We start from the raw sequence: 26,678 nt of genomic DNA, 5'->3' as shown, positions 1-26,678 counted from the left end.
GGTCTCCATGGCGCAATTTCAGGGGTCAATGCCCTGTGGCAGGAGCCCGGGGTTCCGGGTTATGCCACAGGTACTCAATCAGGGTTTCTCTCGAGTGTTCCTTGATCGCCACGGCCTTGGTAAACTGTTTACAGTAACGGTAGCAGCCAGCCGCGAGACGCGGTGTTGGCTCTACAGGAGCTAGACACAGTGACCATATGGCGCTGCGCTGCTGAAGACGAGGTCGCCGATTCGATGCCGGCCACATTATTTTAATCCGGAGTCTCACACTACATACGGCGTGCCTCATTATCAAATCACAATTTCGTAACACACACACACACAGCGCCAGAGCTAAATTCATGATTAAGACGCGGTTTCGCGTTCGTGTATACCCCTGAGCCTGTCCTGGACCGCGTCGGCCCACTGGTGCATCAGCGCGTGGTCGCTGCTCCTGCCGGAGACGCCCCGCAGCACCATGGTCTGTAGGCACCACGAGTGCCGGTGCACGGGCTTGGCCACGTGAAGCCGCAGCGCGGGGTCGCCCAGGGTCACGCGGCCCCCGCCGCCGCCCTCGTAGCAGCCGGTCGCCGTTGTCGTCGCCACCGTTGTTGACGAGCTCCCGCCGTCGGCCGTCGACGTCACGAGGCAGGCCGCGCTGGCGCTCACGCTGACCGGAGGTCGCTCGCCGCCGGCGCGAGTCTGGCCGCAGCCGCCGCTACAGCATGGCCAGGCCTCGGCGGTCACGACCCTCGAGAGGTGAATGAACTCGTCGTCTTCGGTCTCTGCGGCACACGGAAAAAGGACAGACGGTTAGAGGTGTTGTCTGCTTTCGACAGAGCAGAGCGGGGGTGACATTGCATATACCGCATAAAGGCAATGAAGATGCATCCAACAGACGGTTATTATGGGTATTGTCAGCTTTCGACAGGGCAGGACGGGGTGACATTACATATACCGCGTATTTATGTAGGCAATGAAGATGTATCCAGCAGACGGTTATTATGGGTATTGTCAGCTTTCGACAGGGCAGGACGGGGTGACATTACATATACCACGTATTTATGTAGGCAATGAAGTTGCATGCACGACTCGGCATCTGCACTGACAGTTAAGCAGTGCGCTAAGCTTTCTCCCGTTATTTTCGGTCGGATATGCATATATACTGACGGTCGTGGAAAACCGAATTGACGCTCTTGGTGGTGACGATTACCAACGAGGAGAGGGGTATAAGTAAACAAGTTCGTCGCCTTCCTAAATATTCTGACTAATGGCAGCATATATCTCATTCACCAACATTTCGTGTGACTGTGGTTCGTGCATATGACGTACTGCGCTGGCAGCCGGAAGACAAGTTGGATTCACACGACACGGACTGGATCGCTGATTGTGTCCGCGAAGAAACGTCAAGTTTCTAACCATGATCGTGTTTTATGGTGCAAGGGCTATGATGGCCAAAGAGCGCCAAGAAATCGTATGGTGTTGTGGATGGTGCGATATCAATGAGAAATGGTAGATGTACCATGACTGTACAATAGACTAAACATATTCACTGTAAATTGCGTAATATATACTGTACATGTATCGAAGCTGTTAGGAGTGTGTGAACAAATTTTATATTACAAAGTTCTTGTAAGATAGAAACGTAATTAAGAATATTCAAGAAGCGCTAGTGCCTCACCCGGTCCGGCCCTTAATTGTCCGCAGGGCAAGGAACCACGTGCTCTAAATACTACTATCGCAGCTGTAGCCTCCGATGTGAGAGGTTGAGATGCGGAATCGCATGGATGTACGACATGCAGTAAACGAACGTCATTTAAATAAGCTAAGACTGACTTGTCGAAAAGCGGGTCATTGCCAAGGGACATCGCCGATTGGAGTGGAACTTGCTGAAGGTATGGTAGAGGGAAGTGTTTTTTTTTTTTTTTTTTCCTCTGCGAGTTTATAATTCAGGACATTCTAGCACTACGCGGAGGACAGTCAACGTCTCGCCACATTTGTCGCATCCACATAGGCGCCTCATCTCGAGTGAACAGGCATGAGTGCGTGCCATACGTGTGGTCGATCTTAAGTCGAATGCATGATGATCACCTCAGTTCGTATTTTTTTGTCCTGGGTGAACAATTTCGTAACTGTGGCCTAACGACGTATGTAGCCTATTACATGTTTCAATACGTGCCTCATCGGTGACCGCGTATCACGCCGCGCAAGACAGCGACGTAGACTACAGCTGCTTGCGGGGAGATTCGGTGCCGTGAAATTACGTGACGCGCTCTTCCGCGCGGACTCATATTACGTACAGTCGCACCTGCGTGACTCGGCGAAATTTTCTTTCTTTAGGGGACGGAAAGGGAGCAGAGGACAGGAATTGGTCGGGATATTTGCACGGTTATGGGACGTCAAAGTTGGGCTAAGGGGTGCGCGTCATTGGACAGGGCGAATACGAATCACGGCGCAGGATCCAGCATTTGTCGGGAGCGCGCCAGCTGAAAAGAGCGATTCTAAATGCGCTTCTATAGCGCTGCGCCTTGGCTAGCAGATACGCAGACGCAAAAAGGACCACTGCGCAAACGTCTTTCGCGCCGGCACAAACGTCGAACGGCACCGGCGGAAAAACACGTTTCAAGGTCCCGCTCACCCATCGAAGCAGGACCACCCCCCTCCCCCCCCCCCATTCCTCCTCTTTCTTTCTTCTCAATCTTGCGTGGGACAGGACGCGTATTTCGCCGCGCGCACTGCAAGCAAGCGCGGTCCCGCATGACAGCACATCGGAGCCCGGTCGCCGAGAAAGCAAACACACACTCGGCCCCCCCGACTTCACCGAGCTGCATGCAGGCGCGCCGCGACCGCCAAGGAGCGGAGGCTGCATTGCAAGGACGGGGTTCTCGCACGCAGAGAGCGCATATATCCACTCGCAGGTTAGGCAGCGAAAGACGCTGCCCTTCGATCGATGAAGAACCGTAAACCGTATTCGCTCGCGCTGTGCCCGCAGTCTCCACACTAAACGCTAAGTTTCTGGGGAGGGTCGCCGTATAGGGTAAGGGGGCTCCGAAGTAAGCTTATTGTCAGTGACAAGCGCTTAGTGTCATTAAATCCCGATGCGTACGAGACCGGCGCCCTCGCTTCTCACTTTGGAGTTAAAAGTGGTTTATGTACGTATAACGAAGTTTCACCGCGGACACCGCACTAATATCAACGCCTTGAAGCAGAGCAAGATAAGTTCGGCAACGGATCACTGCAAAAGTGACAAAACGATGATGAACAAAAGCGTCCTGCGTACGTGTGACGTGCCTCATCAGAGACTGCACAATCTGTGTAGCAGCGGAGGAGTCAGCTGGCAATCAAAAAGCCTGATTTGAATGAGACTCACACAGCCTGCTAAGATACTCGGAGAATATAAAGAATAAATAACGTGGCGGTCTTATACGCGAGTAAATACGGTACACGGCGTGCTGCTATGAAGCACAGTCACCTGCATGCCTTTATGCGGGGAAGCGAGCACGTATACGTGTATTCAATTTAGCAATGGAGGGCGCTGTCTCTTCTTCAACAGACGAGGTGGTACGGAGGTATATGTGTGTGTGGTAATCAAGTATAGTCACACATGCGTTCGCAAGATAAGCCCGAGAGAGTACGCCGTTGTCCGGTAATCCATCCGAACGACCTCGATGCGACCATGCTGCGCAAAACTTGGATGGCATTCCTAAACGATGAGCCTCGCCCAACATGAGGCCGGACTTTATTTATTTTTTTCGTTTTTACACCACAGATTAAACAGAAGCGCGCCGCAACGCACAAACGTCAAACCCGATGTCCAAGCGTCGGTTCCTTTTCTTTCGTTTTTCTTTTGTTTCCTTCTTTTCTCCCTTGTTTCTTTCCTTTTTTTCTTACCACATTGACGAAGCGGTATAAAAACGAAAAAGAATATAAAGAGGACAATGAAATTAACTCTCTGTGACACGTTAAAGGAAGAATCTGACCATGTGTCTCGCATTCTGCGAGAAACGCATATTTCCGTTTTCTCTGTATGCGTACGCGTGTTCTAGAGAGACAGGCTGAGAATGTGTGCGTGTGTATTTGCGAAAGAAACGTCCCATCCAAACAGTGTAAAAGCATTCACATATATTACTGCGACATCTTTGACACTGTCTACGGTCTTACGTCGTTGACTTCTGTCTTTAGAATTTGCACACGCAACCGATTCATTAATTCATTCCTTCATATTAGACAGGGTATCAGCTGGCATGAAAGTCTATACAAACATACCTAAGGAAACGGACCTCCTCACGACTTCAGCCTATCTACACGAAGACAAAGCGGTCTACCTAACGTCTCTAGACAATACATAGATTGGGCTAAATTTGTCGTTATATAGGTTTGCACGCGTTTTTTCACGTGCGGACATGCTTCGGTCACCGATCGGCGTGTTTCCATGTGCCATGCCGTCTTTGCAGAACTTTTTGGTGGGCTAATTGGTGCATGTTACTGAAGTACTAAAGCGCAAAGCAGACGACACAAGGAGAGACACGGACGAGCGCTTTTCGCTCCGTCCGTGTCTCTTGTTGTGTCGTCTGTTTTGCGCTTTAGTGTTTCACTGCTATGCCGTTTCACAGAAACCGCCGTGCTTTTCTTTTATTTAATCGGCCGAGAATCGCGCGCAATGGGGACGCTTGGAATCTGTGGCCACCAAGATGAACCTGGCTCGCACTTGGCCGCGTCGAAAAGAAAGTAATGCAGGGCAGTTGCCAAGAGGCGCGCTTATTAGCTTTTAAGATGGCGAGCTTCGCGGTCACCGGAAAGAATGTGCCGCCGCCGTTGGGTCAAGGCGTGGGATAAACTGTCGGTGCATTGGCAAGAGACCTCTGAATGAACGTTTGAGACAACAACATACGGCGCCGGGTCTCTCTTTCCTCGAACAGCACAGTTCGAACGCGAAAGGGACGTGCTTACGTTTATAGTGGCGAGCGAGCGCATTCAGTGTGCTGGCGCCCCCTGTAAGAAGGGACGCGGCTGCCAAAAAAAGAGAAAAAGAAAGAACAATTAGCTATGTAACCACTGTGTACGGTGGTTCAACTGCAAAGGCAAGTGCTTTCCGAGTCAAGGACAACACTCGAAGGTTTCAGCGTTCCAACTCCGAGCAACGATCGCTCACGAGCGTGAAAGCAGTGCTTATAAACGTCAGTGGCTGTCAGGGGGATGACCGGGCCCCCATTTTATACCTTAAGGAGGGGCTCGGGCCCCTCTTTGAAGGTCAACTGTATAGCACTGCAGCACCCCATTCGACAAACGATGGAAGTTTAATATTAGAGAGCTTTAGATTAGGGGGACGCAAGCGGTTGGGGCCCGCTATAACGCGCTTGGGTCTCCCCCCCCCCCCCCCCCCTTATCTCAATTACCAGTAGTGCCTTTTGCGGGGCAATTCAAATTCTCCAGTTTGTCGAATAATGGCTTCATCACGATTAATCAAACTTAAATACCCAAGAAAGTAGATGGGAAAACGGCGTCGCGGTAGCTCATTCGGTAATCGCACGCGTAATGAGAAGACGTGGGATCGTTCCCCACCGGCGGCAAGTTGTTCTTCTTTTCATCCACTTTCACTGCCATTCATTTATCATTTCTTTAATCCAAGCAGTAAGTACGAGTACTTTCCCGTATGTTGGCCTTGGTGCCATATATATATATATATAATCAGAAATCCGCCCCCCCCCCTCACTTTTTTTTTCTTTTGGCTTTCTGATCGGTCATGAAACCAGATAGAAGCCGCAGAAGAGAGAGACCACCAGGGAAGTCCTGGAATTATGTACACGTAAAGAAGAAAAAAAGCAAATAAAGAAGGAAGGGAAAACGTATTCCTGTCTAAACCAAGAACCACGGCGCCAAAATTGCGCAACACAGACTGCGTAGCGCAGGGCTCCGCGCGTTGTGTGTCTGTAAGCAATGCCGACCAGAATTAACACTGCCACTAAACATGCCATTCTTGCTAAATCAGTAAACGTCAGCGATGCTGTAACCCCATTCTTGGGGTACTAAACACAGACATCGCTTCCGCCGAGGTGAAAACGCAGAAATGATAAGGGTGCAATAACCTTGCACAATAACAGCAGTTATCTCGGGAGTTATCCCGGAAACCTTCTACACTCTTGCCTTCATCTAAATAGCTAGCTAACTCTATAGTTTCATGTCTATTATTATTATTATTATTATTATTATTATTATTATTATTATTATTATTATTATTATTATTATTATTATTTGACGTCTTTGCATTCTTATATCTCTCGCCGCCGTGTGACCGATATCACGACGTCTGTTCTTTTCAGCCTCGACTTAAAGCGGATGTGTGTTCATTCTTTGTGTGTGTGTGTGTCACAGTCGATCAAGTCCGATCCGAATCGAATTCCTCGGTCGTGATTGGCTCCTTTGCGCAAGCTGCTCGAGGGTGCCAATCGCAGTACAGAGTTTCGGGCTAAGGGACGCAAGCGGCTTGCGCACGTAAGAACTACAATGTAAAATAACTGACACCCCTAAAGTGAAAAAGGGTGTAAATGTGTCAATAACTCGCACCCTTAGGGTGCCAGTTACACAAATCACACCCTAAGGGTGTGAATTATTTTACATCTTACAGTGTAGGGGCAACGCTATTGCGCATGCGCAGACCCTGACTTACGTGTCTGCGCATGCGCGATACCATGGCCCCTCGTTCTTGCATACGCAAGCCGCTTGCGTACCCTACTCTAAAACTCTCGGCTGACGCAAACAGCGCGGGGCGTTGAGGTGGGGGGGGGGGGGGGGGGGGGGGGCTAAAAAGACTTACAAAACACGTAAGCCTACGATGTCATACCAGCGCAAGTCCGTGTGCACCCGGGAGAGAGAGAGAGAGAGAGAGAGGGGAGGGGGACGATAACTGAAATGATATTATAAATGGTTGGCCTGGAGGCCTAATGCGCAGATTGGGAAGAGGGAGACGGGGGCGGGGCGTATTCAGAGCCACCCTATAAACGCGTATTCAGAGGTCATGCTGCTGCACACCCAAGCTTGCCCAAAGCCAAAGAGCGAAAAAAAGAAAACGGTGGGCGGGATTAATAGCGGCAAAGTTCTCGACATACAAGCACGCGCATTGCAAGGGAGTGAAAAAATTGTACAGTATAATAAAAATACCACACTGTGTGGCACGGCCGAATGGAGATTAAATTTTGCAAGGAAGTTGGGAAAGCCAGCTTTGCACCATCTTTTCGAACTATACAAGCTTTTACGGCGGGAAAAAAAATAACGAAACATACTGCGGCACCAGCACAGCCGAACATTTCTCAACAAAGGAGATTACAGGTGCCGCTATCTTTTCATAGCTCATTCTCCACCGCGGTTTGGGAGCGAGATAGCCGGCGATGCACTTTACAAGAATGCCCTCCTCCACACCTATACACACACGCACGCGCAGAGAGAGAGAGAGAGAGGGAGAGAGACCGAGCTGAGCTCGTGTCCATAGCTTTCCTCGCATTCCACGTTTCCTTTTTTCCTACCACTAGGTTTGGTCATATATTGTCGCTTCAACATTCTTGTATAACGTCGATCCTGCCGGTTCGGGGAGTGCGGATGTGTCAACGAAGTATAGAATAGACTACCTTGCCGTAACGCTGACAGGCGTAATAACATTTTAAAAGAATGAGGGCCTTGAAATTAGATTGTTGCTGCGCCAAGCGACAACATGAGGGTCCTCCGCATAATGAAATATGCAACTCGGGAAGCCAACGCACGGCGCCCTTCACTCAAGTTTCTCCCTTACTCCTTGCGGACTACGTAAAACTCGCTACTTGCACGAAAAGAAAGAAAGAAAGAAAGAAAGAAGGAAAGAAAGAAAGAAAGAAAGAAAGAAAGAAAGAAAGAAAGAAAGAAAGAAAGAAAGAAAGCTATGAGGGCTGTAACAATTGTGCAGCGATTCTTCTTCTACAGCGCGACTATATATATGCGTGCCCTTCGCGCAGGGGCACCGGAAATTCGACGCGTTACTATGGTGACAATCGAAAAAAGAAAGACAAACATTTTTTTTTCTTTTTAAGCAGAGAATAATACTTCACGGAGCTTTATAAATAGCAGATGCAAATAGCCTATGTAGCATATACCTAGAAGATAGCGTCCTCGCTGCGCGCGGTATATATCCAAAAATCCAAGGCCGAGAGCGTCCCCTAAATTTGGCTCAGATTTTGAAAGTCCCGATATGTATTAAATTTTTTCACGCTTTTATAGAGTTTACCCCGAGGGCAAGTTCAACGAAGGAAAGTCAGTGTTGCTGCGTCTGAGCCCTCCAGAGTCATGGAGTAAATTTGACACTTTGGGCTTTATCGGTTCCCATACAGCCCTCGACTATACATTTGAACGTGTATATAGAAGCTTCCCCTGGCCGATTCAGAGCAGGTTTTCCTGGCTTCGTAGTTGAAAATGTTGGAAAGAATGCCCGAAGTGCGCAAGGCCAGTGGCGCGTGATCGAGCTTTATTAACCTGCAAGCTTCATCCGAAAATTGCCGTCTCTGCCGCCGAAGCAGACAACGTTATAGGTCGCACAGAAACACACGTCGGTTCGTACGGTACGAGGTGACACGTCCTTTTTTGTTAAGGTCAAAGGAAGTGAAAGGAACAAATGAAGTGACCAATAGTAATGAAGTTGTTTATTGACAGGAGGAGAACCAGAGGTCGCTAATTGGCAAAGGGGAATGCAGGGGGTGGTAGTTGAAGAGGCATGCAGGCGATACACAGATCGCACTCGACAGGCTACACATAAGTTGTAATATTTCAACATCCCTGTGTTTGGGTTTTGTTTCGCAGGGTTTGAAATGTAGACCACTGTAATGCGAGGGCTTCGAACCCGCGTGCTATGGCAGCAGAATGTCACAGTCGCCGAGTCACTGTGGCCTACTTAAGCTTCCCCCTGCATTTTCTAGGGAGCCCCATGTATCTCTATGGGAATTCTCTAAACAGCTGCGCCGCTCATTTTATTGCACGATATGTGAACCAAAATATTCAGCCTGGCTTCTATACCAGAACAAAGCCAGAACAAAGCATGCGGAGCCGAATTCCTGCAGCTATTCGTTCGTACGCAGAGCTGTTTGCGGCTGGCTGGCCGCCTTTGCTAATCATATGCCCAGCATCACGATTGGGCGAAATTTGTTCTTACGAACAATTCCAGCGTAAGGGTTTTTTTGTTTTTCTTAAAACAGGCATCGATGTTTTGTTTTGGCCCATGATTCTAAAGAGCTACCCGCTTGCCGATGGCCGGCATAGGTGCGCGCAATATCTATCGAAGCTGTTAACATAGAAACTCAATGACTACACTTAGCACTCGGTAACCGAGCGTAAGAAGTGTTCTCTGTGTTTTTTTGTTGTTGTTTCTTTCTGCTCGCGTTCGAGAAAGGGTTGATGGTAATCCACTGAGGCACGTAGCGTAATATACCCTCTGATTCGTGAGGGAACGTAACCTACAAAGGGCGCGCGCGCGAGTCATGTGTTGCTGTGGTTCCGTGAAGCTGCAGCAGCAGTCCTTGAGTGAAGGTCCCTCGAGGTGTGGGCGAGTGGGTAGATGGGCGAGCGCGAACTATCTTTTTCTTGCTGCCTTTGTTCTCAGACGGCGGCGCGGTCGCATTCAACTCGTTCCCTCTCTCCAAGGCCGGCCCCTTAACTGCGCAGCCGCACGCGCACCCATGATCCCGTGGCCCTCGTCCCCACTAAAGCCCCTGCACAGTACACAGTCTCTCTCTCTCTTTCTCTCTTCTACTTCTTCTTCCTCGCCGCCCCAGCCCTCAGCCACATACGACGATGACGTCAAGGAGGAGGAGGAGGAGGAGACAATCGTGGGAAAGAGGAAGGGAGATGGGGCGAGTCGCTTTCCTGCGAGCCGTGAAGGACACGCACGGCTGGAAAACATTACACGCCGCCTTGACAAAGCAGAATGGGTGAGATGGGCTGAGACAGCCAACCCGGCCGTCGTTTTCTTTTTTTTTTTTTCCGGACCAAGCATACAGACGCAGCCTAAAGCAATGTAGCTGTGACAGATCACCATTCTCACACCATTCTCGCAACCATCCTTACTCCCACGGACCCATGCACGGCGGAATTACATCTTCCAACAAGCTCCCTGAGCTTCCACTTCCTCGGTCCCCATAATATATTCACCGACTGCATGGCCCCGCTTGCCGGCATCTGATGCATCACCCCACTGCCACACGACAGCCCACAAGAAATACAACGCCCGTCGAAAATGTCCGGGTCACAGGTCACCTAGGGTAGGCCGGGCCATGAAGGGGGCACACTGGCTCGCCCGACCACACTCTTCTTCCATGCTGCCGTCATCCCCGAATCTAGCCGGACGAGCCCTTCACCTTCCCTCTCGCAATACAGGAATGTCCGCCGCGAATTCAGTGTCCGACACCCGCACATCACACGTCAACGAGGCAAGCATCATTCTCAAAGCACAAGACATACACCCTCCCCACTCCAGCCCGCATCCACTTCATTTATATATATATATATATATATATATATATATATATCATTTACCATGCGCTTGTTACGGCGTGTTCCAGGGCACGCGGTAATTACGCTATCGCCAAACTAAATTATCGGCTGCAGTGATCGGACTTCGCTAACATGGTAGTAGAACGTGCCTCCCGAAAAAATCCAAACGGCCTCGCGCGCAATTGGCGTACATCCGTATATACGACTACGCTAAAGAAGCCTTCCATGCGATCTGTAGCGTTTTGGAAGCTGTGCGACGTTTTCAGTGAATCAGGGCACGTATTCACGAAGTTTCTCTTTCGCAAGAGCGTTTCTTCGTTAACCAGCGTTAGGGCGAACCGCCAGTCATGATAGCGGGTAGCGTGGTAGCGAGCACATCGCCATAATTCGCCGTGGTTGCTTTGTGGCATTTGTGTTGCGCTGCTAATTAGCACGAGGCCGCGGGATCAAATCCCGGCCACGGCGGCCGCATTCCGATTGGGGGCGAAATGCAAAAGCACCCGTGTATGTAGATTTAAGTGCGCATTAAAAAACCTTAGGTATAGTCAAAATTGATCCGGAGTCCCCCACAATACGTCGCGCCTCATAATCAGATCGTGGTTTTGGCGGGTAAAACCACATAATTTAATTTTTCTTTCTAACATCGCCATCTCAACTGCCAATACCCGAGGGCGCTCAGGAAAGACAATTTTCGTGAGTATATACGGACCAACTTAATCGCAGAAGTGCTGAAGCGTGAGTGAGAAGAGTGCGCGCGATAGGCCAAGCATTCACACCGCTTGCCCTGAAGTCGGACTATCCTCACTTGCAAAGAATAGCATTATTCTTAGGTACGAAGGACAGGGCCTGGGGGGTATTCACAGAAAGCTCTTACGCATAGAATTGGTCGGTAGAGTAAAATCTAGCCGATCCCGATGCTGAACACATTGTTAGAGAAGGCGGTCGGACAATGGCCAAGAACACTTACGAACGAAAATCTTCGTAAATTCGGCCCCCGGATCCTTCACTGCATGGCTGACATCAGCGACACATTTACCAACGCTGCTACGTAGGCTTTTTCGAGAAACGATATCGCACAACGAACGCAGCATTTGTTTATACGCTAATGACCCTGCGCGGCCCATAACCTCATATTCCACTCAGACAAGGCACAAATCCTAAATTGAAAAATCGTTATCGACTTTCGTGAGCACAGACCCCACAGTGCGCCTTTCAATTTCTGTTCGCGCCGCCACGCCAAGAAATTTTACATTCATTTGCTATAATTTGCTTTCTTTTCTTTTCTTTTTGCGTTTTGCTCGAATTTCGCGCTCCTGAAACTTAGCTCGAGATATAGCAAGTCTTCGCAGGAAACTAGTATTGAAATTCGCTCCGGAGTCCATTCCTCTGCTAAGCCGGTCGACTCGCTGCGCCCGGAACATACAGGAATGAAACATTACCCAGTGCCCAGAGCTATATACATATATATATATATATATAGACCCCGGCCCAAACGTAGCAAATAAAGCATAGATTTTTTTCGTATACGTGCATCCTCAAACTTTTATGAGCCACTGTTTCTAAGCTCCATTACGCAACAAACTTGCGTCGAATTCCAGTATAGTGTTTACATTAAGCCAATAGAGAAAAAAGAAAAGGAAAAGCTGACAGCGTCGTCTTCTTCTTTACATCAAGGACACAATATTGCTAGGTTATTCCAGGTCGCATTAAATCAAGCAGTATTAATATGATTACACATTTTTTTTAACAGCAAACTGCTCCCAACATTACCTTGAGACGACGAGACGCCTTATGCATCCTACAGAACGGAGTTTTAGAAATAGGAGACCCAAAGTTACTGAGCGCGCTATATCGACCGAATGTACAGTCGGTCAAAAAAGTTAACGGGACACAAAGCTTGCCGGGGGAAAAAGAAAAGAAACTGAAGTCCCGCGAAGCATGCAGATTTGGAGTCACATACTCAAATTTCTTAAGTGAACAAGTTTCGTAAGTGAACAAAATGTAGCCGAAGTTGCTTCTGACTGTGATCTCTTAACATCAGTGTATCTACTCATGGCAAACGGTACATTGTAGAATTCCGACATGGTGTCGATAGCAAAATGTGCGGAAATGTGGAATCAAGGATTTATTGTGTTTACAGCAAGTCGACGGTGTTCTATACGTGGTCAAAGCGCAATAAAGTATCTTACAAGTGCGTGTGCGTGTGTGTGTGTATAAAAATTGCGTCACACGGCTATAACAAACGGTATGTGTCAATATTTTCGACTCTACTAAATTACAGAAGTGCCAGTGCACGTCTTGTCAGAGCAGAAATGCGCACTTATCGAGGAGCACGCGTGTCCGTCAAACTTTTGTGGCCGACTGGACAAAAGAACGCCGATTGAGCGTACGCAAAACAACGCAAACTAGTGGCGTTCGGGATCCTCACATGCGGGGTGCCGATGACGCTATATTTGGATACGGCATGTGGCTTGCATGCACGTGTGTGGGCTATATATATATATTTTTTTATGCTTTCCAAGATGATATATACCTGTACGTACGACGGCTTTCGCTCGGGTAGGAAAATTTGACAGCTCTATTATGGATTAGGTGCGTTCTTTCTTTCTTTTTTTATGCTGGTACTACTGCACGCTAGCTATGTCATGGCGCGGAAAAAACAAACATAAAAGACGGGCACGGAAGTAACGGAAATTTCACAGTAAAATACAGACGACACGTGTCATCCAATATATATAAACATTTCCTCTCGGCGCATAACAACCATTCCTCGTGCCTCAACCCGCTTTGCGCGTATGGCACGCTTGCATTACTGTCAGGGCAAATTATGTGCCAGCTAAGTCCAGCTAATGATATGCGTACTGCCGAGTGAAATGCGAGAGATACGCCAGCGACAAACGGAATTCCACAGAAGGAAGGACACGCCCGTGCCTGTGCACGATCAAGGCCTCCGCCATGGCATACATTAAACTCGACAACTCGACATTAAAATGTGCGCGCATGACAGTATATATATATATATATATATATGCAGCAGTGCAAATAAGCGCGCGCGTCCCATGCAAGCCCCCCCAAGCTTACACGATTTCCCTCGTCGTTTTCTCCCTTCACTTGGCGCCATAAATGTCGTGCGCTTTCCGTTCCTTCTTGTTTCTCTTTTTGTTTTCGCCGCGTTTAAACGCATATGCGCGCCGTATCGCGCGCTGAGACGTCAAGGACGTACGCGCGCGCTCTGCCTGTGTGCAGGCAAGCCAAATTTCCTGGAAATTCCGTTTTCCTCCTGCGACGTAGTTCTTGAAAGTTCTCTCTGAGCAGATAAGTTGCGGTTTTGCGGCGAGGTTTCTCAAATGCTTGCTAGAGTAGGAGGTTGTTTGCTTTTATGGAATGATTCCCTACATAGGCTACAGCAAATTATTCCTAGCACACTGCCCTTAAGTAAATATCAACTACAGTATATAGCAAAGGACAAGTTACCCGAGGCTAGATCGACGTAACTGTCTCGTTGCGAGTTTCAAAGGAGCACGGCTTAACCTACAGCAAGTTTTCGACAGAGATTGCGGCGCCGCCCAAACAGCCGAAATACAATAAAGTATATCCGTGACTAACTCTTTTTAGCCAAATGTGTGAAAATGGCGTTTTCAGAGAATACTTTATACGCCAGTCTAAACTGAATTTTGTTGTTCCTTACTGGCCCGTTAGGCAAGAGCCAGCCAAGGTTACGGAGATTCACAAGCTCAAGGCAGCGGGAAGGTTACAAGAACATATACATGGCGCCAACACATCAACTCGGATAACTGATCGATTGGTTGATTAATTCTGTCGACAGTGCCGGAGCAACAAAACACTGGCGCTGTGAGCGGCGCGACATACATAGACTGCGTGGTCTACGATGGAACAAGGCTCTGGATTTCGACCACCCTGGGCTCTTCAAACGTGTACACACAAATGTGGGGTTGCACGAGCGTTCTTGTATTCCGTCCCTATGCGGACGTACGAATGCGGCCGTCCAAAGCAGGAGGAACACTGACGGCGGCGGCGGCGTTGGACACGACAGTGAAATTACTGTGCGCACGCTTCACCAAAGGGCACGCGTGCGCGGCGGTGCTGCCTAGCGCAAGGAGCCGTGAGCGCGAGCCGTATACAATAATAATAATATACGGTTGGTCGGACGTGGGACCACGCGCGCGCGTCCCGAGAGATAGAAACGGTCATCATCACGAATCCGGTCGCGCCGCGGCCACCACTGAAACCTCCCACCGCTCTGCTTCATTTTTTTTTTTCCCTCCCCCTTCCAACTTGGCCATCCAACGTCCATCGAATCACACAGCGGAGGAGCACGGAAACCCATCCTGGAAGCGGTGTCAGGGACGAAACAACGACTCCGGGTGTTCTTCGCCGCCCCCTTCCCCCCCCCCCCCCCCCCATCACCGTCAAAAGCCGCTTCTTCAAATGACCGAGATTACGCAACGATAGAAGGCCTGCGAACCGTAACGGGAATACATACACGACCGAACACTGTGCCTGTGATAGAGCCTACCGAGAACCCCTTGTACAGTGCGGCACACACTGTTTAAAAGATCGTAACGCTCCAATACTCGGCTCTCGGTCTGCCGGTGCAATAGTCGCGAGTGCCGACCGAAGCTTTGTCAACGCACTGTACAGGGCTGTACAGAAAGGAGCCAGGGCCACCAACCACGAGTCGGCTGCTGCAAAGTCAGGCCGATGCCACGCTTACACAGCTGCTACCAAGAAGTGAAAAAGTGGCACGAGCTCGCGTGTTTCCCCTTAACAGTGCACCAAATAATTGTACATCGCCTTAAATCATTTACAAAATGAACTCGAAAGCGATTAAGTAATATGTTAATCACAGACGTGGTCACAGATGCATGCGGAAAAGAAAAAAGTGGTTTAGTCGTGTTCCAGCTACCAGCTTTCCAGAAAACTGTCAATTTAATCGAAATTGTTACGTCGTGACAGAGCGACAAAAAGCAAGCGTGATGTGCTTTTCGAATACTGCGAAATGACATATAAGGTCACAAAACCCTCGTAAGAATCACGCGTGACTACCAATGGTGCTTCAACAGAAATCCCACTGAATACAACAAAAAAGTGAGGTGAACTGCAACTGAACGTCTATAACACATTTGGTTAAGGGAAACATGCTAGCCCATCACACGACTCTGCAGTATTCGTTTCTGCATCTAAACAACCTGAAATCGGTTTTTACCACAACAAACATCAGGAGACGGCTATTTTGTCCACGTACATGCGAATGTTGCTTTCAGAACCTCGATATATAAAATAGAATCGCTTTAGCATACCATTACGTAACAAAAAACCAACTTGGCTAGCGATTGCACACGTTTCTAAGCTGTCTTAGGGTCTCACGTGAATAGTTTGCGGATGTCCATCAAACAAATCTCAAACAATCCTAATCTGCGTAAGTTTCTCAAATATATTTGAAAAAAAAAGGTGTGCATGAAATTCAGTTGCACCTCAACAGAAAGTCTAAAGAAATGAACAGGAAGACAACAGAAATTCTATAACGACTTTTGTAGAGGATATAATCACCATTCATTAGCGGAACTTGGAGATAGCGTAACCAAGCGACTTTGCGTACGGAAATACCGAAACTCGATTGTAGGCCTTCTGCATTCTTTCGTTCGCCCAGCAGAATGCGTCCAATAACTTCAGCTCCCGTATTTCTAAAACTCCCTGTTAACCTTTATAAGTCCCTTACATGCAAGCCCTAAGAAACGCCGCAGAGGAGAGATCCGGGCAAGCTTTAGCCACATCGGGAAGCGGGTAACGACATCGCACACTTTGCGAGCTTCACGCTACCAGGAGAAAGCAGTGAGGCAGGGCGAGCGCAACCCAAAACAACTTAGCCTGACCCAACCTAACCTACGGACAATTCCGACAAGAGCGCCCAAGCTGGACGTCGCCGTAATGCCTTCCGAGAGTGTTGGGAGCCCACACGAGCAACTGCTGAAAAGCACAGCGGAAGCACGTGAGCTGCACACCCACGCGCAACTGTTCGGAGGAGAAGCCTCCACGCGCCCCTATAGTGCGGAAACGTATAGAGCTCTTTGAAGCACTGACATGTCTCCGCCTGCGACTTCCTTCCTACGCGACATCGTTCAGGTTTCGTGGAGTGTCGCAAATGGTCAGTCGCTGTCCGCCGAGAGCTCTTTTGCTAGTCAACTGTCCGGTCGCCGGCACTCTGCGGGTAAGCCGCGCTGCAGTGAATTTCACTGAAGCCGCGCCGTCGCTGTTCTCGCAAAGTGGGGGTGCGAGAGAGATTCTTTGTTTGGGGGAGGTGAGAGGTTGGGTGATGTTCACCGCGGTAACCGTCTCTCGGTGGAGGTCACCTCGACAAGATGGATGGATGGATGGATGTTATGAGCGTCCCCTTTGGAACGGGGTGGTGGCTTGCGCCACCAAGCTCTTTGGTGGCTTGCGCCACTAGCGCCACCAGCGGGCGGGGCAGGCGAAGGGAACCTAGGAGGACCCGCAAGAAGGCGTTAGCTAAGGCGTAGCTGGAAATCCCAAGGGGACGACTTTTTCTAAGAATTTCACGCTCGAAACCCTCCTCCCCCCCCTCCCTCCTAGGGCAGGGGTGCGCCTTCCTTAGCTTCTAACATTGAAGGACCCTGCTTCTAGATGAAAAGCTGGCGTGGACGCCGCTTGCTTACTTGCTTGCATGCTTTCTTTCTTTCTTTTTATCGGCCGTTTGGTGTTCCTTGAACGGAAGGTAAAAGGAAAGGGCACTCAGAACTGGTTGTCCCACCACGGCGTCAGTCGTCCCCGTGAAAGCGCCAAGAAAGCAAGGCAGCGGTCAAGGACCAAGCGCGACGTGGTATGCAGCGCACGGCGTTTGAAAGTAATAGCTGCAATTGTCCTACCCTCGTTGCGTTTTTTTTTTTCTTTTTTTTTTAACTGCGTTTACAATGTCTGCTCTCGGGAAGCGTCGGGCGATGCGAGCAAGGCCGCTGAGAAGAGAGAGAGACGTTCACTGAGTTGGCTCACACAGTTATATCTGCAACTTGTTTTCGCCCAAGAAAAAAAAAGAATAAAGAAAACACATTGACGAAGCGTTTGAACATCCCTTATGCGGGGTTATCTTCACTTGTGAATTGCGAACGTCTCAGCATGTATCACGCTTCTTAGTTACGTTTTTTCTTTTATTTTTCTCAATAAACATTTAGCCGCGAGACCGGCGAAGAATCGTTTCCTCTTCTTATTCTGTGTCCGAGCGATGGTCCTTCACGATTTCCTTGCACGTAACGAGCAGTTACTGTGGATATTAATCCTGGTGAACGTCCACACACCCTCACTCCCGCCTACAGCAAAGCTTTATGAATACGCGTGCACAATATGTTTACAGACGTGCGTAGATGCGAGAGTAAAAGGTCGTAGGCCAGCAAATCACGCGAGATTAGACCACTTGTACTTAACTCTATATCGTCGACGACACGACAGACATTGCAGTGCAGCGTACCGGAGTTTCTTACACAGTGCACTGTCAACCTGCATCGATCAGTGTGCAGTCGCATTTTGAGCAGCGATAGCCCTCCTACACGTGATGCAAAAGAACGGCGGTGGATCATATGTTGTACAATTATAGACATTAACCTCCGTATTCAGAAATGCAACTTAAGTTGAAGCTCATGCTTGACTTGATCTAAGTGACGCCTATCGGGAACGTGCCGAAGGAAACGCAGTGAGCGCCTTTGGGCACGTTAATGCCAGGCGTCATTTAAATCAAGTCAAGCATAAGCTTGAAGTTAAGTTACATTTATGAATACGGCGGTAAGTCCTCGTTATAACCACGTCGTCGAGGTGGAGGCGCGAAGTGTGCTTTGTTACAAGCGGTGTTTCGTTTAAAGAGGAGACGCTCTAAAAGAGGCACAGTATAGGGCGGAACTGGCACTCAAGCGGCGCGGGTGCTCGTAACACGCATACTAGAGAGTTTTTCTTCAGGGGACGCAAGCGGTTTGCGTACGTCTGGGTCTGCGCATGCGCAGTACCGTCGGCCCTAGTTCTTGCGTACGCAAGCCGCTTGCGTCCCCTAAACTAAATCTCTCTACTGAAACGCATCTGCGCTCGACAGTGGGGTCACAACAGTGGAGAAATTCAGCAGCTGTCTCGTCTGTGTTATCACGGGACAGTTGGGTCCAAATAGCTGCCGCCACCTGGCCGCAGCGATCCTCGTAGCGCTTTATTGCGTTTTTCCGGTTGATACGAATAAACGCAAAGGGTCACTGTGGACGCGGCACTGTGCCGATTTCGGGCTTCGTAATATATCGCAGAGTCCGGCGACACTGAATTTCGAATACGATGTAGTCGAAAAGGCGCGCATAACAAAGGGGACTTGTAATGCACGCATGCAATGGAATAAAGCGACATTTCGAATAAAAACGATTTCGTTATAAGGAGTGTTTGCTGTACATCATATACACGACGTGGCGCCGTGGTGCAGGTTGTTTAAACTGAGCCTTGCAGTGTTAACGACGACTGAAGTAGCCATTGGCATCGTCCTACTTTATCGATTCAAACGATAGTACATTTTCTTTTTCTCACTTTATTGGTGAAATTCTCGCCAACCACTTTTGCACGACTACATTTCGGAAACGACGGGCAGTCTGCGAAGCGAAACTTGTGCAGCCATGTGACCTGCCATGTGACCTGCGCGTAGAGAGACTACGCAGACGCAGGCTTAGATGTTTTGGTTAATTTTGGTTGCGTCTGGAGATAGCGCGCCACGGTGTTTTTACAGGTGCAGTAAGCAATTCGTTACGCTGTTTGCCGAAGGTGCTCTTCGGTATATTTTGGTCCGATTTGTGTCAACATTGGCCATACCAAAAAAAAAAAAAAAGAAGAAGAAGAGGCAACAGCAAAAAGAAAACAGCCACACTAAAGCGGATATATATTATCGTCAGTTAAAATAAGAGCTTTGGTTGCCTATAAATAGTTAAAATGCGCCCTTTCGTAAGGGTTACCGTGCTTGGTGTGTATATAGGTATACATGACGATGGGACAGCCTCTACAAGAGATCGTGACAATTTTTAATGTGGAGTTAGTAGCGTCCTAAACAACTTCGGTTGCTATTTGGCAGTTGATCTACCTCGTGACGGAGATCGGGCGCGGCGCCGGAATAGTAAAAAAAAAAAGCAAGAAGATATACGAAGCACTCTCTTCGCGTGGAAACAACGGCGTAAATTCAGGCCTTCATTAGCCGAAACTGCGGGCATGAACCGCTCGGTCACACAGAGCTGCCGAGTTTATATTGGAGGAAACAGTATGCCTATATAGTACGGCGGCCGCGAACTCGTTAGAGAAAACACTGGGGCCCAGCAGCTGTGCGGCGCGGAAAAAGCGGGTCGGAACGGAATAGCGACAAAAAGAAAAAGAAGAAGAAATTGCCGGTTAAAACGAAAAACCGGTATGTATATAAAAAAAAGAAGGGAAGTTTCGAACTCCACACACGCTGGCGTCTGGAGCAGAGCACCTGTGTATATACTACATAGGCAAGCCGGAATCGTAAATCACTTTCTCTTTTCTACTCCTCTCTCGCGCTTCCGCAACTCGTAAACCCAGGGCACGCGGGCGGCTTCCCCACTTCGCCCTGCTATGCGCATGCGCGAGACAATCCCCCCCCCTCTTTTCGTCCCCCTGTTTTCTCCCCCCCCCCCAACCCTCCGGCCTACACAATGGCGCATACCTATAGCGGAGCACGGTGCGATATATATCAACGTCAAGAAGCGGCCCCGTTCTTCTATACATGCCAGTGCATCTGAAGAGGAAGCGTTATTACCCCAGGAGGTTCTTCATATATCTAAATTGAGAATGGAGAGATCGTTTTTGTTCGGCATCGACCCCACCGAATTGGATTATGTTCGCCACAGTTAAAGGAATACAAAGTTGAAATCCATACCTTCTCTAAGAAGTAGATTCTCAATTTAGGCCATTAAATATTTTAGAAAAATTGTTGAATATCGCAAGAATGTTAAAAAAAAAAAAAACTCTAGTATCAAGTTTGCAACTCTTTCGGTCAGCAATAAGAGTGAAGAAAACGACAACACAGTTCTGTAAATACATCAATTAGGACATATAAAGCGGACAAAAATTTATGTATTATGCTCTAATCTGTAATATCACTTATTTACGAATACGACCTTTGCAAAACCCTCGCACAATTTCATGTACGTTGTAACAATATCCCGTATACGTTGTAAACTCTTATATCACATTTGCACGCTTCAGATGCACGCTCTAGCAAATGTATAGTTTACAGAACTCAGTTTGCGGTACCGAGTTATACTTATTTTGCTTTATTGTACCAATACGGTACTTTAGCGGAAAAAAAAATCGGAATCCCTAAATTAAAACTTCGCTTGGGTCGGTGGAATGTAGTTTACCTCTCTCTCTGAAATGCAACAAATTCGAAATCAGTTCAGTGTTTGTCTGATGAGAACATTTCCACGTTTCACATAAATTTGAATATGTAGATCGAAGTTCGCCTCGAACTAAAGCTATAGATAAGAACGTTCGCCTTTAACGGGCAGAGTGCGACATTCTTGGCCTGAAGGACGCGCAAAGCCTGCGCCATTATCAGGGCCCGACCTTATACTGTCACGGCCACAGCGATAGCGAAACTATTTTTCTTCTTTTCTTTCCTGTCTATGTCTTAGTGTTTCAAATGCTACTAACATAGGGCAGCAAAGGTGCCAGAGTGATCATCCAGAGTTCACTTCATGCCTGGTTAAAAAAGTTCAGGAAAAAGATTTGACAACTTCCGCGAGCACGGAAAGAATTGCAGAACACGCGATATATATACGGCAGTCGCCTCCCTGATAGGACTTACCCTTACTCTGTTCTAACGCTTATATTTTGCGATCCTTTACTGCGTCTTGCTTTTAATAATTTTATCACCCAACCATAACTATCTCGACTAACACGTCAGGGATTTCGCTGCATAGGCTATCAGCTCTCATTAAAGCATTTTTTTCCCTCGCCGCCTGCACAGGAAGCCCGGCTATGCATATTTTGTCACCGTCGTTCAAAGCAGGGATCGCTTTTAGATCCGCCCAACAACTTCCTGAATCCGCGGGCTCATACAAGTACACAAAAGAAACAAACGATCTCGCGACCGGGTATGTCATGACGATGGTTGCAGAGCCGACTATATCACGTTCAATGTTATCCGAACGTGCAACAACCCCCTCCCTCCCTCCTCCCTCCCTCCTCCTCCTCCTCCTTTCCCCGCGCCGATCAGTTTCGCCACGGTATACAGAGAGAGAGAGAGGGAGAGAGAGGGGGGGCAACGCGTCGACCGAGGTGCGTGAGCGGTCAGCCAACCGTGCAGGGCTCGACGCCGGGCCATTGTCTTCTCATCCCGGCACGACAATGGGGCTCGTTATGCTCGCTAGCCGGCTATCTCTATATACAACACGCCGAGGCTTCGCTCTGCGACTCGTGGGCGATCGCAGGTGTGTGTTGCGCTGCTGCTGCTGCTGGCGAGAGCAGTGCACTCGCACGGCGCAGCTGGTGGGGTGTGTACATATACCGTATGGCCGCGTGTAATAGCCGCACGTTTATTCCTTATCTTTCATTCTACTCATGTGGGTTGGGTGAAACATTCCGGTGGTCGCGTACGTGTCGAAAAGAAACAGGCGTTCTTTTTCTTTCCCCCGGAGGAAAAAAAAAGGGGGGGGAGGGACCTGTTCTGGAGGGGCATGCATTCTTGAACAGCTTTGACGGGGCTTAACACGGTCTTATCTCGTTTACTGCAGCCCGCAGATGACGGCTGTTGCAACCATTCATTCATTCATTCATTCATTCAAATCGCGCGTGATGGTGATGGTTTATGTATGGTGACACGTGTAGGAAGTACAAACTCCGATTAAGTATAGGCATGAGCTCTGCAATGTCTTGCGGGAACATATAACAGTTATTTGTACCTATATATATATATATATATATATATATATATATTCAGAAGAGAGTGCAACGAAACAACCAAGAAAGGTTACAACCAGAATTAATGATACCGCGCATAACATACCAGCGCACGATATGCATATGTAACTAGAAGCATGCAGAAGCACATTTGCACTGCTGGCAGTTGCATGCACGCGGATGCGGGGCCCCCATTAGACCGGCACATGCGGTATACGCAGTGGGCGCACTGCGCACGCGTAATCGGCAAGCTCCGTCTATGCAGCGCGTGCGTGCATATGCAGATCCATGCGTGCACGTATTCGCGCGGCCAGCTGTGTCAGTGGGAAAGGGCGCAGGGCGCGACCACCGTGCAGACAACACCTCCTGTGCAGAGCGGCAGCGCGCCCGACAAAAAGGCTGCGCGCGCCAAGTTCTATTCTCGGAGCAGCAGCACGTCGCAAAGATGTGCCTCTGCGGGCCGGATGCCTGGTGGAGCGCGCGCGCGATGAGACGAAGCCTGCGGTGTGCGTGGGGCTAATTTTTGCAACGTCGTCTGCAGCGCCGGTTCCGCTCGGACGGACAGGCTTGTTTCGGCTGGCACACGCACGCTAGCGAGCCCGCGCTGCATGCTCCCGATGGTGGACGTACGCAAAGCATGGAGCTCTCTGCCACCGACCAGACAACGTTCGAAAAACTCGCCGATCGTCGTGTTTTGTTCTCGAGTGACTGTAATTGCGGTATCCTTGATGAAACTCCCATCATATACTGTTACGCGAAGAATGAGTATATATATATATATATATATATCGAGGTGCACTGGCACACAGACAAGCATAGAGTTTCTCACTATAACACCTAGAGGGAAATCTGGCGCCACCGTCTATGGTGGCAGACACCGTCATGGGAATGACGGTGTCTGCGAGGCTTGTGTTGGCTGGTGTTGTAAGAGGCTTCGTCTAAAACGTGGATATGGCTGCACAAATAACGCGTTCTTAAAGTAAAATCTTCATAAAATGTTTCCATTCACGCAAATTGCATCTTTACTCACCTACAATGCATGACGAAGGGGAGAAAAGCAAGAACAGACGACAAACTGTTTCAAAGCGAGCACGAATCTTGTCGTCTGTCCTCCAACTTAAGCGGCCCGCTGATACTTTTTACGTGTCATATAATTGCACATGCAATAACAAATTATTATAGTTAAACAAGACATGTTTTTTGTGTAATTATAAAGGTAAAACTGCTTTTTACGAGCAGCTTTAGTAGAAAATGAATCATTGTGACAGATGGAGCGGTGCTTGCCTGGCTCTCCGAGAACGATGCCAATCCGAAGTCACAATATACCGGCATCGATGCATTCCCATTCCCATGCGGCATACCACATGCAGCGCAGCAGCACCAGATTTCCCTCTAGGTAATATAGTGAGAAACTCTATGCAGACAAGATATAGTAGATATAGCTGTCAAGCTGTCAGCCAAAACTTCAGCTTCGTCACTTTTCCGTGCACGGGCGCCTTCTTAAGCACGCTCCATGCAGATATAAACCTCGCGGCTGCTGGAACGCCGCCCCGGCTCTTGTTAGAATGTTAACGAAGTATAACCGGAATTACGAGTTTTTAGAAGAGACACGTGGACGACGTCATCTCGTGATCGCGAAGACAACTATATATAGATTGTCACGAGGGTCGATTTCGCAGTTCACATATCGCTCTATACATAGCTTTCGCCTTCGTAAATCTGCTAAACATACCGGCGCGTATATCGTGAAAGAAGTTTTTCGGACAAGCAGACACGGCGGCGATCTGGAGACCGCATAAGAACTAGAGTTTCGCTATAGAGAACTTTGAAGGAATAGGGAAGTGAAAGGTGGCCAAGAAAAGACAACTCGCCACCTGTGGACGTGCGGCTCGATCCATACGGAGCACCGCACGGGTCACGTGGACGACATATATGTGGCTAAAACTTTCCCCCGACTCCTTCTGCAATAGATGTTGCCGTGTGACCGCGGCCGCCTGTGCTCGATGGAACAGTGTAATATGAACCGCAAAGACCGATCATACACTGGTTTCCATGCAGCTGTGTGTCGGTCGCGCATGTGCCAACCCTATAAATCAAGAGACATCGTGTGCGCGTTCTGAAGTTTCGGAGAAAGGGTCCTAGTATGCACCCATATACCAGAAGAAACGTCTGTATTTCCTGGTATTTGCTCGCCTCCGTCTGCTGTGGGGGTGTAAAACCCACAGTTTGAACGCTCATATGTCTAGACGCGCGCGTTATCAGGCCTCCCCTGACACGAAACGCGCAACTCTCCGTTCTCTCTTATTTGCTTCAGCTCGTAAAAGGAATGACGACGTCTGTGTGCATCCTGGCGTGCACCGCAAAATACACAGCCATTCCAGGGTTGATTCTTCACGTCCTCTTCGTGTCCTCTTTACAACCGGCGTTCGTTTCGTCCCCGTTTAGTGTCTTCCACTACATAGCGCAAGGAAAAAAAAAGAGCACGAACCATGCATGCATTGGCGTCTCCCGATGTAATAAAAGGAATAAATTCCCGGTCACCGACACAGCGAAAACCGCCAACTAAATATCAACGGCAGTCGCGGTATACCTCGGAGCAGCGTAGGAGACGCTCTATATATATAGTCACGGAGCACATCCGCTCACATATTACAATTTCGCAAGCCTATAACAGCTATGTCATACCGAACACAGTACCGGCATCGTACCGCAGGTTTACACCAACTCCCCCCCATCACCCCATTATGACGTATAGACGCTCTCTCACAACGAAGGAAAGCCAGGCGAGCTATACACGGCGCCTAACCTTCAAACAGTGAATCCTTCAAAACACGATGTTTTACCAATCCTTAGGGATGCAAGATGAACTGAACAGAACCGTGACGCCCAGCCATCTAACCTATATACTTATAACCTTTAAAAGCTTGAACCCTTGCCAATTTGTAAGGACTGATGGTTTGGGGGATTCAAAGGTTTGGGAGACACGGTCATTTTCGTTCCTCTCGTGTCCGCGGTGGTCAATTACACGCCTAACTTTTCAAACCACGACTCCCAATAACCCTACCCCCCCCCCCCCCCCCCCACGCCCCGCACACACTTCCAATTCGCCGGCACATATACTATAGCCTCAAGCAAACGCTTCTACTTGCGCTCGATCCTTTCCCACGAATCACACATCTCGGCGAACAGCATCTATAGGGCCTTCAGGAATGTGTCCAGCCCCGGCCGATCCCCCCAAGGAGACACGGGCAACGCGGAAGAGAGGCGATGGCGTCGATACCAAACCGGAAATCACAGTCTCTCCCCCTCCTCCTCCTGCGCCCCTCGCCAACGCGATAAAGGCACGCGCCAACTCGAATCCCGCGACAGGGCTCCGGCAGTGGAGACGCAGGCAAACGTCGCGACGCAACGAATCGCCTTCACGGCGGGAAAAGTAGGAGCTTTTCTAGATCTCGAAATCGAATCGAACATTCGAAAAGTACGCATGAACCTATAGGAATCGAATCGAAAACCGAATACCTTTCCTTTTCCCTTCTGAAAGTAAAAAAGAAGACAAAGACACGCAGAGGTAATGCTATCTGGAAGACCGTTCGACGAAGTGGTTTTCAAAACAAGTAGAGAGTGAAAGTAAAGTTCGTGTTTGGCTTTCAATAGACGCTTATAAATAACGGCGGGCCGTATATGCGCGAGCTTTCCTCCGTCGCGGGATGGCTAAAATAATCGCAGTAATTAACTAGCCCTGTACATTCTCAGTCGCAATCGAACTTTCGAATAAATTCAACGCCAAACATCACGAATCGAATATACTCCGATTCGAAAGTGAAGTGTTTGGTTCGTATATTAGAAATTTCAAATATCCGCACGTCCCCGCAGAAAATCGTCATCGCGAACCGCGGATCACGGTTGTCGCTCGGCGACTACATACATTCGCGCTGCGCGCGAGCAAAAGGTTTCCGCCGCGCGAATACGTTACCATAAACGTCAGTCCTGAAAAGTGCACGCGACTGAGGATGTGCAGACAGCGAGAGAAGCGACAGGACAGCGACCTTTTTAACGAAGCGAAAGAAAAGAAACATACGCGGCAATGCGATTTCCTCTTACCAAAGAAAGTAAGAAAGAAAGGACGACCCGTGGCGCGACAGGATCTCAATGATCCTTCCCGCTTTGAACTAATTTTAACTTCGACAGCAGCATCCGTGGTTTCTCACTGTGGACACCGCGGCATCGTTTGA

The 26,678-nt window shown here is 48.8% G+C and overlaps 1 protein-coding gene across 1 annotated transcript in view; it reads right to left on the bottom strand.

The window, feature by feature from the left end:
- The window catches only part of Cerk (Ceramide kinase), a 97,075-nt gene that overhangs the window by 34,523 nt on the left and 35,874 nt on the right, over nt 1-26,678 (bottom strand). The window contains exon 2 of the mRNA XM_050171622.2: nt 375-764. Coding sequence (XP_050027579.1) covers nt 375-764 — 390 coding nt within the window. The remainder of the gene's footprint in view (nt 1-374; nt 765-26,678) is intronic.

The sequence above is a fragment of the Dermacentor andersoni genome, chromosome 6, assembly GCF_023375885.2.
Source record: "Dermacentor andersoni chromosome 6, qqDerAnde1_hic_scaffold, whole genome shotgun sequence".
Classification (NCBI taxonomy): Eukaryota; Metazoa; Arthropoda; class Arachnida; order Ixodida; family Ixodidae; genus Dermacentor; species Dermacentor andersoni.
The sequence above is the reverse complement of the archived record's forward strand: the minus strand, read 5'-3'. Positions and strand labels throughout refer to the sequence as shown.